This window comes from Euwallacea similis, chromosome 12, assembly GCF_039881205.1.
Source record: "Euwallacea similis isolate ESF13 chromosome 12, ESF131.1, whole genome shotgun sequence".
In the NCBI taxonomy this organism is placed as follows: domain Eukaryota; kingdom Metazoa; phylum Arthropoda; class Insecta; order Coleoptera; family Curculionidae; genus Euwallacea; species Euwallacea similis.
Window position 1 is genome coordinate 4,688,628 of NC_089620.1, and position 14,363 is coordinate 4,702,990.

Genomic DNA, 14,363 nt, shown 5'->3' on the forward strand with positions numbered 1-14,363 from the left:
AGCGGTTACAACTGAGGGTAAAGAAGTTGCTGTGAAGGTTTTAAGGCCAAATATTGAGAAAACATTCTCAAGGGATATAAAGATGCTTTCTTGGCTTGCGGAAATTGCAGAAAAATTTAGCGAACAATCAAAAAGGCTGAAGCCGATTGAATTAGTCAAAACTTTTGCTGAAATTTGCCGATTAGAGTTAGATCTACGTTTTGAAGCTGCTCACTCTTCGGAACTAAAGGAAAACACAAAAAATGACAGAGGTTTTTACGTACCTGAAGTAGATTGGAATAGAACTTCGAAAAAGGTTTTAACATTAGAATGGATAGAAGCAACGCCAATATACGAAATTGAAAAACTGAATAATCATAAGCAAATAGCTATCAACCTTATAGAATCGTTTTGTAATCAGGTATACAGGGATTGTTTTTTTCATGCTGATATGCATCCTGGAAATCTAATGGTTGATAGTAATAACAATATTATTGCCCTGGATTGTGGAATCATGGGTAGAATAGATCGTGAGACATGCTATTACGTTATAGAGATACTCAAAGGCTTTTTAAATCGGGATTATGATCACGTTGCAAAAATGCATTTTAGGGCTGGTTATGTTTCATCACAGCATAGAAATTTTGTCACAGCTTGCAGGGCAATAGGTGAACCCATTATTGGGCAGCCTATACAGAAGATTTCATTTGCTAGTTTACTTGCTCAGCTATTAAAAATAACTGGTGATTTTGATATGAAAGTTCAAACACAATTGTTATTGCTGCAGAAAACTATGATTTTACTGGAAGGGACATGTAGAAAGATCTACTCAGAAATCAATATGTGGAAAGTAGTTGAAGCGTGGATAAGCAGTCAACATGAAAATAAAATAGGGTATAGGGAAAAAATTAGAAGTTCTTATCCCATAAAAACAATCCAAGGAATATTTAGCCTTATAGAAAAATTGAACCTAATAGCTGATAAAAAATTAGAAAACATCCAGATTAAAAATAAATCAAATGGAAAAGTCTATTTTTTGCTGTGGTCTGTAATTATAATTCTAATTGTTAAATTTTTAATTTCTTAAACTGTGGGAAAAAACTGCGTCAAATCCAATTTTTATTCAACTTAATTTTTAATCTGCAGGAGCCGAGTTGAGAATGTCCAATTTTCCACTTTCTTTATGTATCTGTTCAGCAGAGTGGCAAAATAAGGTAGACGAGAAAAGACAACTATAGGAACAAATGGGTGTCATGCCAGTGCGTGACACTGGCCTCTTGTTTCAATGTTAAACAAAACACCATAGAATTCAAAAAGACAATTCCTAGAAAATTTCTACATCCAAAAAAGGCATAAGTTATGTTAATGCTGTTTGAATGAGATGATATAAAGATAAGCCAAATTTTTACAAAGAAAACATGTTTGGGAGTGTTAAATAAACTGTGTCAAACCGAAAAACAAAGTAATAATTGATATAAAAAAATGGAGGTTTGACATGAGTCAAAAAATAGCAAATAGAACTAACGGATTGGTAGATTACAAAGAACTAGAATCAAATATTTTATCATCTATCAGAGAAGGTAAACCGCTAACAGGAAGGGGTGGAGCATTAACACCATTGATAAAAAGGCTGTTGGAGGCAAGCTTGGAAGGTGAAATAGAAAATCACTTATCAAATGAAGATGAAGAAATGCGAAGACTTTGCGCACAAGTGCAGGGTCGTTTGAGCTTTTAACGCCAAGAGATAGAGAAGGAAGTTTTGAACCGCAAATAGTCAGAAAAAGACAAACAAGCCTACATCCAGAGCTTGAAGCAAAGGTATTAAGTACATTTGCCAGTGGTATGGGCTATAGAGATATAGCGTCACATGTCGAGGAAATTTATGATCACAAAATATCGGCAGCAGAGATATCCAGCATTACTGATAAACTGCTACCAGTAATCAATGAATGGCGCAACCGTCCGCTGCAAGCGATTTATCCAATAGTTTTTATGGATGGAATGTTCTTTAAAGTGAAAGAAGATGGACGTTGTGTAAGTAAATGTATGTACAATATATTAGGTATAGATCAGAATGGCAGAAAAGAAGTTTTGGGCTTTTATTTAGCTGAAAGCGAAGGAGTTAACTTCTGGTTAGGGGTGCTAAATGACCTCAAAGAAAGAGGGGTAGAAGATGTTCTAATTGCATGTGTTGATGGTCTAAAAAGCTTTCCTACAGCAATAAACAGCGTATTTCCTAACGCAGAGGTACAGCTATGTATCGTGCATCAAATAAGGAATTTACTAAAATATGTATCGAGCAAAGATGTAAAAGTTTTCATGAATGATTTGAAAAAAATATATCGTGCTACAAGTAGAGAAATTGCTGAGAATTACTTACTTGAGCTGGAAGAAAAATGGGGAGAAAAGTATCCATTGGTTGTAAAATCGTGGCAGAACAATTGGGAAAATTTGTCTGGTTATTTCAAGTATTCTGGCCCTGTTAGAAGCCTAATTTATACTAGGGAGTGTTAAATAAACTGTGTCAAACCGCATTTTTAATTCAACTCAATTTTCAATCTACCAGGAAAGAAAATATCAAGCTGAGAGATGGTTAACGCCCAGTCATGTACAGGCATAGTCCATTTTTCCTCTGCTTTCTTTATAGCACAATATACCTGTTTATACAAGGCATTTGTGCTGGTAAATGAACCCTTAGTTTTAGTGAATTTTCTGATCTGTCTATGCAACCCCTCAATTGGGTTGGTAGTATAAATTAGGCTTCTAACAGGGCCAGAATACTTGAAATAACCAGACAAATTTTCCCAATTGTTCTGCCACGATTTTACAACCAATGGATACTTTTCTCCCCATTTTTCTTCCAGCTCAAGTAAGTAATTCTCAGCAATTTCTCTACTTGTAGCACGATATATTTTTTTCAAATCATTCATGAAAACTTTTACATCTTTGCTCGATACATATTTTAGTAAATTCCTTATTTGATGCACGATACATAGCTGTACCTCTGCGTTAGGAAATACGCTGTTTATTGCTGTAGGAAAGCTTTTTAGACCATCAACACATGCAATTAGAACATCTTCTACCCCTCTTTCTTTGAGGTCATTTAGCACCCCTAACCAGAAGTTAACTCCTTCGCTTTCAGCTAAATAAAAGCCCAAAACTTCTTTTCTGCCATTCTGATCTATACCTAATATATTGTACATACATTTACTTACACAACGTCCATCTTCTTTCACTTTAAAGAACATTCCATCCATAAAAACTATTGGATAAATCGCTTGCAGCGGACGGTTGCGCCATTCATTGATTACTGGTAGCAGTTTATCAGTAATGCTGGATATCTCTGCTGCCGATATTTTGTGATCATAAATTTCCTCGACATGTGACGCTATATCTCTATAGCCCATACCACTGGCAAATGTACTTAATACCTTTGCTTCAAGCTCTGGATGTAGGCTTGTTTGTCTTTTTCTGACTATTTGCGGTTCAAAACTTCCTTCTCTATCTCTTGGCGTTAAAAGCTCAAACGACCCTGCACTTGTGCGCAAAGTCTTCGCATTTCTTCATCTTCATTTGATAAGTGATTTTCTATTTCACCTTCCAAGCTTGCCTCCAACAGCCTTTTTATCAATGGTGTTAATGCTCCACCCCTTCCTGTTAGCGGTTTACCTTCTCTGATAGATGATAAAATATTTGATTCTAGTTCTTTGTAATCTACCAATCCGTTAGTTCTATTTGCTATTTTTTGACTCATGTCAAACCTCCATTTTTTTATATCAATTATTACTTTGTTTTTCGGTTTGACACAGTTTATTTAACACTCCCAAACATGTTTTAACGTGACCATTCACTGGTTTTTACTCAATCAACCAACAACAGTTAATATCAAATTTTTATAATTAAAAAATATGCTATTTTTTAAAACTTTCATTCTCCTTGACTCTGTCAACTTCACAAAACAACTCTTGGACCAAATGTATCTGGCATAACACCTTTTGGTAACTTGCTACTTCTTTTTTTTCCGCATCTCCGACAACGGCCATTGATATTCCACTACATAAGGCTTGATTTTTGGTAGATCAACTTTTTTATGAATAATACTATGCTTCTCCTTAAGTTGACCATTTCCCCTAAACGCTATTAGCTTCCTTAAAACTTACATTAATGCCTATTTTGCCTAAACTGAAGCGTCTTTTCCAATTTTTTCTAGCATCAACTCAGCAGCTTTTTGTTCAGCAATCTTTTTACTAGAAGCACATGCAGAAACTTTACCATAATCTTCTATGCAAACTGATATAGTAAATTCAGGATTGTGCGCTGGTCCAGTTTGTTTTACAAGCTCATACTCTGGTAAAGGCAATTTGTTTTTCTGAGTCCACTCTTGCAGTGAGGTTTTAGGATCTTGAGGGGGGTCAAGCATGCCTTTAGCTAACTTTTCCCAATATTGGATAATAAATTTTTCAACATTTTCAAGCCCGCCATCAATATAAATTGCACCTATTAGTGCTTCAAGCGAGTTTTCTAAATTTTTTAAGTTACATCTCCCTCCATTGCAGCGTTCACTATTATTCATGATGATAAAGCTGCCTAATTTTATTTCTTTGGCAACATTAGCAATGGTGTTGCCACAAACTAAATCCGTCTTTCTTTTTGCCAATGCTCCTTCTTTTTCTTCAGGAAATAGTTTAAACAGTGTGGCAGATACGACCATATTCAAAACACTATCGCCCAAAAACTCTAGTCTTTCGTAGCTTACAATCTGGTTTTTGCTATTCCTTTTATTTACGCTTGGGTGAGTTAGTGCCTCTTCTAATATTGCATAATTTGTAAATTTATAATCAATGATCTTAGATATTGCATCATTCAAACTCTTCATACCCATTATTTAAAAGAAAAACACTTCCTACCACACCTTTATACCAAAGAATTAGTTTTGTTTTATTAAAATAATACCAATAACTTCCAAAATATACAGTTTAATAGAGCTCTTGCATAGCCATTATTTGAGTAATGATTCATCGATGTTATTCCAGTGTCGGCTACTTAGGTGACAGAGAAGATGTTTAATGTATACAACCCACCACCTCACTAATGTTACTAAATCCATCTCTCCTTATTAGTTCTGCAAGTTCTAGATTAATTTTGTTTACAACTTGAGGTCCGTGGTATATGAGAGCAGTGTACAACTGCACCAAAGAAGCTCCTGCCTTTATTTTTTTATATGCATCAGCACCACTTGAGATTCCTCCGCACCCTATCAATAATATTTTGCCCTTAGTAAATTTGTACATATCGCCCAATAACTCGGTTGAAAGTTTGAACAGTGGTTTGCCACTCAACCCGCCACTCTCGTTGTGGTGGGAATGCAGATTATCTCTACTTACCGTAGTGTTGCTTACTGTTAAACCGTCAATTTTATATTCCAATGCAAGCTCAGCGATATTTTCTTTCGTTTGCTGATCTATATCTGGAGAAATTTTTAATATTATTGGTATGGATTTAGAATTATCAATTGATTTCCGGATGGATTTCAACAATTCCGATAATTCTTGCTTATTGTGCAGATTGCGTAAATTAGGCGTGTTTGGGGATGAGATGTTCAGCACTATATAATTGCTCTTTCCATATACTATCTTTATTAAGTCAACATAATCGCTGATTTGGTCCTTTGATGTACTGTTTTTTCCTATGTTGATGCCAAAAATGCAGTCATCAAGCTTGGTTTTATCTATTTGTTTAAGAAAGTAGTCTATTCCTTTATTGTTAAATCCCAATCTGTTAATTACCCCTTGATCTTTAATTAACCGAAAAATTCTTGGTTTTTTGTTTCCATATTGTGGATTACGAGTTACAGTACCAGTTTCAATAAATCCAAAACCAAATGAAAGCATAGGCCTTATAACTTCTGCATTCTTGTCAAAACCTGCAGCCAGACCCACGGGGCTTCTGAGCTTATTACCAAAAAAATTCACACTCAAAGATTCTGGTAGCTCTATAGGATTCTTATAAGGTATTTTCTTTAATGCCATAATTGCCAAAGAGTGAGCAACTTCGGGCGGCAGTAAAAACAATAAATCACGTAATATCATTTTGTAAAACACTTTGCTTATTTTTAGTTTATTTTTTACCATGAAACGCTATAAGAGTATAACCATAACTTGAAAAGAAATTGATTTTACTTATGAATAATTTTCTCTATAGGTTGCACACTTAAAGCTACCGTTGAATTGAGCAACTTTTACAAGATATAGAAAATGAAAGAGGCCGGGACCGGAATTGAACCGGTATAAAAGGATTTGCAGTCCTCTGCATAAGCCATTCTGCCACCCAGCCGTTTTTTATGTGTAGATATCCATTATATCTTTTAGCATAGATAAAGCTTCCTCCCTTTTGCGTTGGAAAGTGTTACGTCCAATGATTGAACCATTACCACCACCCTGCTTAATTTCTTTCGTTTCATTGCATATGTCATTCACTGATTTCGACTCGCCACCAGAAAAAACTACTATTCTTTTTTCTGCAAAACAAGATCTTTTAACATATTCAATTCTTTTAGATAATGATTCAATATTTTCTGTTTCTATTTTCTCCCTTTCCAAATATTTAGTTGGAAGTTTTACTTTTATTATATTAGCGCCAAGCAAAGCTGCCATGTGTGCAGCATAGGCAATAACATCAACCGCTGTTTCACCTTCTTTGGAAATTCCTTCACCGCGTGGATAAGACCATAGCACTACTGCAAGCCCATAAGATTTGGCTTCAGCTACGATTTCACGGGCTTCTTCCATCATATCGAAACACTTAGCAGAACCAGGATATATAGTAAATCCAACAGCCAAGCAGCCCAAACGCAGTGCATCTTTCACAGAAGAGGTTATTGCTTGATCAGAAGTCAGATTCTTCGAATGTAAGGAGTTGGAACTATTAAGTTTCAAAATAAGTGGGAGCATTCCAGCATAAGTTGAAGCACCAGCTTCAATCATACCAAGTGGAGCAGCATATGCACTTACTCCCGAATCAACTGCAAGCTGAAAATGATAATGTGGGTCATAAGCATCAGGGTTAACTTCAAAACTTTTTATTGGCCCGTGTTCAAACCCTTGGTCTACAGGGAGAATTACTAATTTGCCAGTGCCGCCAAGCTTTCCATGCATGAGAATACGAGTAAGATTTGCTTTTACCCCGGGGTTTTCACTTTCGTAGTGGTTTAAGATTTGTCTTATTTCTTTACTCATTAACGCTATGAAGTTCATTTAAAGTATAGCAAAAACCACAGTTGAAGCAAAGATCTTTTTACATTCTTTCTCCTGCAGCCATACCTATATTTAAAGGTGTAACGTTAGGATTGGTGGTGTGCTGTCGTGGCTTTTCTTGGATTAAATCTCCAAAATACATTTTGACAATAGGAAGAACAAGTGGCATAAGCACTAGCTTGTAGTCATACCATGCAAATTTTTCTTTATAGCTAAATTCTGCATCTTCTTCATATAAGCGCTGAATGCAATGTTCACTATATAGTTCAGATGCCTTTGTAAAAGTTCTAAGTAAAGCAATAAGTAATAAATCCAATGCTAAATTAATCATCAGCATTGTTCCATATTGAGCAGGCCAGCCATTTTGTGCTACCTCTGACACTAGACCACATATAGCAAATGTTGCTGCGATACATATCACATAATTATCAGCAGCAATAAGTAGATTGTATCTTCGATTTAATCTATCCAGATTTTCCTCTTGTGAACCTTTTTGTTTACTTGCTGCATAAATAATACCACAAAAGGATATAATAAATAACAACGGCCAAATCCCTATGCTAAATGCATAAAATTGATAAGCGATGCTTTGCACCGTGCCACTATTAGCAAGTTGCGATAAGCAATACTCAACTTTCAGCGATGGAGTAAACACCGCATTTGCTAATATAAAAAATAAAAGTGCTCTATTTATAGCTTTGCTTCTACGTGATAATATTCCATAAATTTTTGTTTGCCTCCTCCATTCTTCTTCACTTGATAGCCTTTCATATTGACTAGGAGTTTTTCCTTCTTTTAAAGCGTTGAGATGCTTCTCTAGCTCTTTTTTATCTGCACTAAGTTTTTGAAACTTTTCTGTAGCTATCTTTTTCTTCTCTTCATCTTTTTCTTTGTCAGGGTGGCACTTTAATGAAAGCTTTCTAAAGCTCCGTTCAACTAACTTGAGTATATCGTCAAACTCCTGGCTTATTACTTCTTCTGCTTTTATTTCTAGTCTTGAAAATAAATTCTGTAAATCGCGATTACTGTAATACTGATTTCTAGTTAAACTTGCCACTATAGCCTCATTATTCTTAAAATAAGTATACTATCAGTGTAATAAAAAAACAAGAATTTCAAACTATATCAAAAGCAATTTTATTTTCTACTTTATTCATATAGATTCTTAATTTCTTTCCTTTTATTAATTTACGATTCAGTATTTCTTCCGCTAAGTAACTTTTTATCTCCTTTTCAATAAGTCTCTCTATCGGACGTGCTCCCATTTCCTTACTATAACCTGTTTGTGCAAGATAAGATTTCACTTCATCTTCTACCAAGCAGTTTATGCCTTTTTGCGTCAGCTGCTTTTTCAGTTCCTGAATAAATTTATCTACAATATGCAGAATTATATCCGCATTTAAGTCAGAAAAAGAAATAATCGCATCAAGACGATTACGAAATTCAGGGCTAAAAACCTGTTCTATCGCTTTTTCACTATCACCAGTGTTAAATTTTTTATGCCCAAAGCCAACAAAACTTTTGCTACGTTCAGCTGCTCCTGCATTAGTTGTCATAATTAAGATTATATTGGAAAAGTTAACTTTACGTCCGTAAGTGTCTGTAACACAACCATAATCCATAATTTGTAGCAATATATTATAGATATCGCTATGGGCCTTTTCAATTTCATCAAGCAACACAACACTATATTGATTGTTAGATACAGACTCTGTGAGTAATCCACCCTGATCATAACCTACATATCCAGGAGGAGAACCAATCATCCTTGATATCGTATGAGATTCAATATATTCGGACATATCAAAGCGTATAAGATTCATGCCCATGCTTTCTGCTAATTGTTTTGCTAGCTCGGTTTTACCAACACCAGTTGGCCCTGCAAAAAGATAATTTGCTAAAGGCTTATTGTAATTTCTCAACCCAGATTTAGCAATTTTAATAGAACTAACAAGAGATTCTATTGCCTGCTCTTGGCCAAAAATCACCTTTTCTAGATTAGCTTTTAAAGACTTTACTTTCTGCAAATCATCAGATTCAGATCCGCAAGGCACATTTGTAATTCTAGTAATGGTATTCTTAATATCTCTACTATTTACAATTTTACCCCTGTTTCTTAGCAATTTACAATATGCCCCTGCCTCATCAATAACATCAACCGCTTTATCAGGTAATATTCGCCCAGTAATATACTTATGCGAAAGTTCAGCCGCAGACCTAATGGCATTCTTTGTATAATATACTCCATGATACCCTTCATAGTAGTGCTTTATACCATCTAGTATCTTTATCGTTTCATTAACAGAAGATTCTTTAATATTAATTTTTTGAAACCTTCTCGCTAGTGCTTTATCTTTTTCAAAACTAGCGCTGTATTCTCTATATGTGGTTGCACCTATACAACGCAGTGTACCTCTTGCAAGCGCAGGTTTGAGTAGGTTACCTGCATCAAGAAAGCTACCACTTGTAGAACCTGCTCCAATGATAGTGTGTATTTCGTCAATAAAAAGGATAGCACCTGGTTTTGCCTCAATCGCTTTTATTATAGATTTTATTCTCTCTTCAAAATCACCTCTGTAGCGTGTCCCTGCAAGGAGTGATCCTAAATCCAAAGCATAAATTATACTGGACCTGAGTGCACTCGGAACACTGCCTTCAATGATCTTTAATACCAAACCCTCAACTATTGTTGTTTTGCCAACACCTGGGTCTCCAACATATAAAGGGTTGTTTTTTCTACGCCTCAATAATATTTCTATAGTGCGATTTAATTCATAATCACGACCAATAACATAATCTATTTTTTTGCTTCTTGCATAGTCATTTAAATTTTTACAATAACTTTGTAGAATTTCTTCATCTTTTAGTAGCTCACCTTTATTTACTGTAGTAGGAGCGTCATTATTTTTATCAAGTTTTACTTTATGATTAGTGGTGTATTCATCTATATCGTTAGAGTATTTCATGTTAGATATGTGGTAAATCAAATTGGAATCTTTCGCACTTTGTTTCTGCAATAGATCTTCAACATATAAATCTTGCCCAGACAAAATTTCTACTAGAACACTTGCTCCATTTATTTCTTTTTTCCCCAAGCTATGAGCCCGTATTATTGCTCTGTGTATTATGCATTGAAACATTGAGCTAGGTTTAACTCCACTGATAATCAATTCAGAACTGCTTTGTAAAAACCCTTTTATATTATTATTATAATCATTAGCCTTAATATTGCATCTTGATAGAATGTTATCCATATTGATGATTTCATCGGCTCTGATATTACATCTTGATAAAACGTAATTTACATCCACGTCTTTAGTTAACGCCAGCAATAGATGTTCTACTTTCGCATATTTAAGATTAAAATTAGAAGCAATGAATAGTGCTCTATTCAAACTTGCCTCTAAGTTTTTGGAAATCATCTCCTATTCTCTTTAAAAGTGGGAACTCATATATAATGAATAGCACACAATTATTAAAAAAATTGAAATCCAGCAGTTCGCTGTAGCCAATTTGAATCCCACTCTGGATCTACGTCATAGCACCGCAATATCTCAGCATAGATTCCGCTAATGAGTAGCGGAATGACGAGTTTTACGCTTATCAAATTGTAGGTAAATCCTATTTAATACGCTTTTTCTAGTACTCTGCTTTTCTTCTTAAATGCATTGATCTTTTTTCTACCGTATTTAGTCTTTAACGTACTTGGCCTTTTAAAGACCTTTTTGCTGTTACGTTTTTTAAATTGCACACTACAATCAAAATTTAGCTCTCCTTCTTTGTCTGCCAGTGCAGGCAGTCTTCTCTTATCTTGAGGTGTAACAAAAGATAGCGCATACCCTTCAGCTCCAGCGCGTGCAGTTCTACCTATACGATGAATATAGTCAGCTTGCGATTGTGGTGCATCATAATTGATAACATGTTGAATGTGGGGAATATCAAGGCCGCGAGAAGCAACATCTGTTGCAACCATGATTTGATTACGGCCACGACGAAAAGAATTAATGACCCTTTCGCGCTTGTGCTGCCTTAAATCACCATGAATTGCTAAAGCGCTATAGTCATCTTTGTGCAATCTGTTAGCTAGCTGATCCGCTCCTCGCTTTGTTTTGACAAAGATAATGATTGATCCTTCGCGCTGACATAGTTGTGTAACAAGCTTTTCATATTTTTCTGATTCTGATGCATAAACAATTTCTTGCTTAATTTTTACAGAAGTTGTAGCCTCACAATCAACAGAAATACGTTCTGGTCGATTAAGGTACTTCTCAGCAAGTTTTACTATATCTCCAGGAAGAGTTGCAGAAAACATAAGAGTCTGCCGTATTTTTGGCAGATATTTCATGATCTCTTCAATTTGAATTCCAAAGCCCATATCAAACATACGATCCGTTTCATCAAGCACAAGAACGCTAACATTGCGAGTAATCAAAGCTTTACGCTCAATATGGTCTATAATACGACCAGGAGTACCTATTACAATTTGTGGTTTTTTCTGAAGTTGATTTAGCTGCCTAAAAATAGGCTCACCACCAATCAACAAAGCGACCCTTAGTGCAGAATTTTGAAATAAGAGTTTTCTTATCTCATTTGTTACCTGATGCGCAAGCTCCCTGGTTGGCACAATGACTAAAGCTGAACCAGTGTTAGGCTCATTCAGCAACTTAGCAACCAACGGAATAGCAAATGCCAAAGTTTTTCCAGTTCCTGTTTGAGCAGATCCGAGAATATCTTTACCCTGCAGGGCTAAAGGGATCGCTTGTATTTGAATTGGGGTCGGGACAAAAAGATTATTTTTATCTAGAGCTTGTGTAAGCGAAACTGGGAGACCCATCTCATGAAAATTATTCACAATACGTTAATCCTATTAAAAGACTTCATAATAGATTAATCTTCCAATCTTAAATTTATTGCAGATTTTTTATCTTCTCCGTTTCTACCGCGCTCCTCTTTAACCTCATAACTCACCCTTTCCCCTTTTATTCCTTTCTCTTTATTCTCTCCTTTAAGTGCCTCAGGCCTTATTCCTGAACGTTCCAACGTGCTAATATGTACAAAAACGTCACCCCCTTTACCTTCTGGCTTGATGAAACCATAGCCTTTTTCGGCATTAAACCATTTTACATTACCAAATTCCATTTAAACAACTCCTAAATTATTAACTAACATTACTAATGTGATGAAAAACTTTGAAATTACGATTGAGAATGCTTTAAGCTTAGCTATTGAAACTAAACCTTTATACTCCATAGTCTATTCTTAACATTACATGACAATAATACACAATTGTTGTACTTGATGCAAATAAATTTTTTAATCGTTAAGCGAACCTGCAACCGTCATTTCGCTAACTTTAATCGTTGGTGAATTAAATTGCCCACAAAAAGTTAGATCATCTGCAACGACTAAATTGCTAAACATATCCTTCAAATTGCTAGCAATGGTAATCTCATGTATTGGATACGTTATTTTTCCATTTTCTATAAAAAATCCGGAAGCGCCTTGGCTGTAATCGCCATTGATTAAATTGACACCAAAACCAAATAAATCAGTTACATATATTCCCTCTTTCACTTCCTGAATTAATTCTTCAAACGATACATTACCGTTCTCAATATAGAGGTTACTAGCTGCAGGAATAACTGCAGCATTACTTGCACGAGTTGCACTTCCGGTTGTTTCTGAGTCTAATTTTCTAGCCGAGTATAAGTCTAAAATCCAATTTTGTAATATTCCGTTTTTTACAAATATATTTTTTTTGCTAGTTATCCCTTCTCCGTCAAATGGTCTCGATGCTATGCCTCTTGGCAACAATGGATCATCAATAATGTTAATTCTATCATTGAAAATCTGAGCGTTTAAACTACCCCTCAAGAAAGAACTGTTGCTTATAATACTGCTCCCATTTATAGCAGAAGCAAAACTTTTTACTAGCCCTTTTGCTGCTCTTTTTTCAAAAATAACTGGAAATTTGCCAGTTTTAATTGTACGTGAATTCAATTGATCAACTGCTCTTTTTGCTGCTTCTTTTCCTATTAACTCTGGCAACTTTAAATCACTAAAATTACATGCTATATCATAATCGTAACCAACCTTCATTTCACTTTCTCTTCCAGCAACAACAGAGACCCAATTAGCAAAGGTTGATTTACTAAATGAGCCAATAAAACCAGAAACAGTCGATAATACTGTATTCACTAAAGCGTATGAAGAAGAGGCTCCTTCAGAATTAGTGATACTCTTATGTGCAAGGGCTGAATTTTCTGCAGCTTCAGCAATTTCTTTTAGGTTATCAACGGTTACAACATTATTATCTGAGATACTTAAATCTGCAGAAGAGGTATAATTACTACCATTTACAGCAAAATTAATGCAAGGATCTTCTGGCGCATTCTTTGCCATTTCTACCACTTGGCTTACCGTATCACTAAGATTATTCAAATCGTTTGTAGAAATATACGCAGCTTTGTTTTTACCTGCTATAGCTCTGATTCCTACAGTGCAATTTTTAGATTGTGATATTTGCTCAATTTTTGATAGACGCTGAGAAACTGAAGTCTTATTAGTTTCATATATTGTAACTTCCGCGTCTTGATTCTGCTTTTTTATTAATTTAGTGATATCTGCTGCAATATTTAATATATTCATTTTCTATTCCTTAGATTTTTATAAAGACTCTGCACCACCTATAACTTCAATTAAATCAGTTGTAATTGCTGCTTGACGAGAACGATTATAAAGCAATGCTAGTTTGTTCAGCATCTCTTTAGTGTTTCTGTTTGCTGATTCCATAGCAACCATCCTAGCACTATTCTCACTTGTTGCACTTTCAAGCAAAGCAGAGTAAAGAGCAATTACAACGTAATCTTGAACCAAAGATTTTAAAATAAATTCAATATTTTGTGGTTCATACTCATAGCCGTAATCTGTTGTTGGACCAGCCAGAGAGCTATCAATCAAGGATGAGTCTTTACTCCGTGGTTTTATTGTTTCCAACATTGGTTTTTGCGTGAAGGTATTATAGAATTTACTATAAAAAACTTTAACTTTATCGTATTTACTTAAATCTATACCATCAACCAAAGCTTCTACTTGCTTTAACGTGATTCCCTTACTATTTTCAATTTTTAA

The 14,363-nt window shown here is 35.1% G+C and overlaps 2 protein-coding genes and 1 non-coding gene across 3 annotated transcripts; all 3 read right to left on the reverse strand.

Moving 5' to 3' along the window:
* Positions 1–5,042: 5,042 nt before the first annotated feature.
* On the reverse strand, positions 5,043–6,008 carry LOC136412473 (dihydroorotate dehydrogenase (quinone)-like). Its single transcript, XM_066395540.1, has one exon. The coding sequence runs from the start codon at positions 6,006–6,008 to the stop codon at positions 5,043–5,045; it is 966 nt and encodes a 321-aa protein (XP_066251637.1).
* A 232-nt stretch (positions 6,009–6,240) lies between these two features.
* TRNAC-GCA (transfer RNA cysteine (anticodon GCA)) lies at positions 6,241–6,312 on the reverse strand. The gene has a single exon. It is a non-coding gene; the product is annotated as a tRNA-Cys (tRNA).
* Positions 6,313–10,857: 4,545 nt separating this feature from the next.
* On the reverse strand, positions 10,858–12,066 carry LOC136412474 (ATP-dependent RNA helicase CshA-like). The gene has a single exon (XM_066395542.1). The coding sequence runs from the start codon at positions 12,064–12,066 to the stop codon at positions 10,858–10,860; it is 1,209 nt and encodes a 402-aa protein (XP_066251639.1).
* Positions 12,067–14,363: the final 2,297 nt, after the last annotated feature.

Excerpts from the sequence above, each read along its gene's own strand:
- LOC136412473 (XM_066395540.1), bottom strand. The coding sequence starts at position 6,008 with ATGGCATTAAAGAAAATACCTTATAAGAATCCTATAGAGCTACCAGAA.
- LOC136412474 (XM_066395542.1), bottom strand. The coding sequence starts at position 12,066 with ATGGGTCTCCCAGTTTCGCTTACACAAGCTCTAGATAAAAATAATCTT.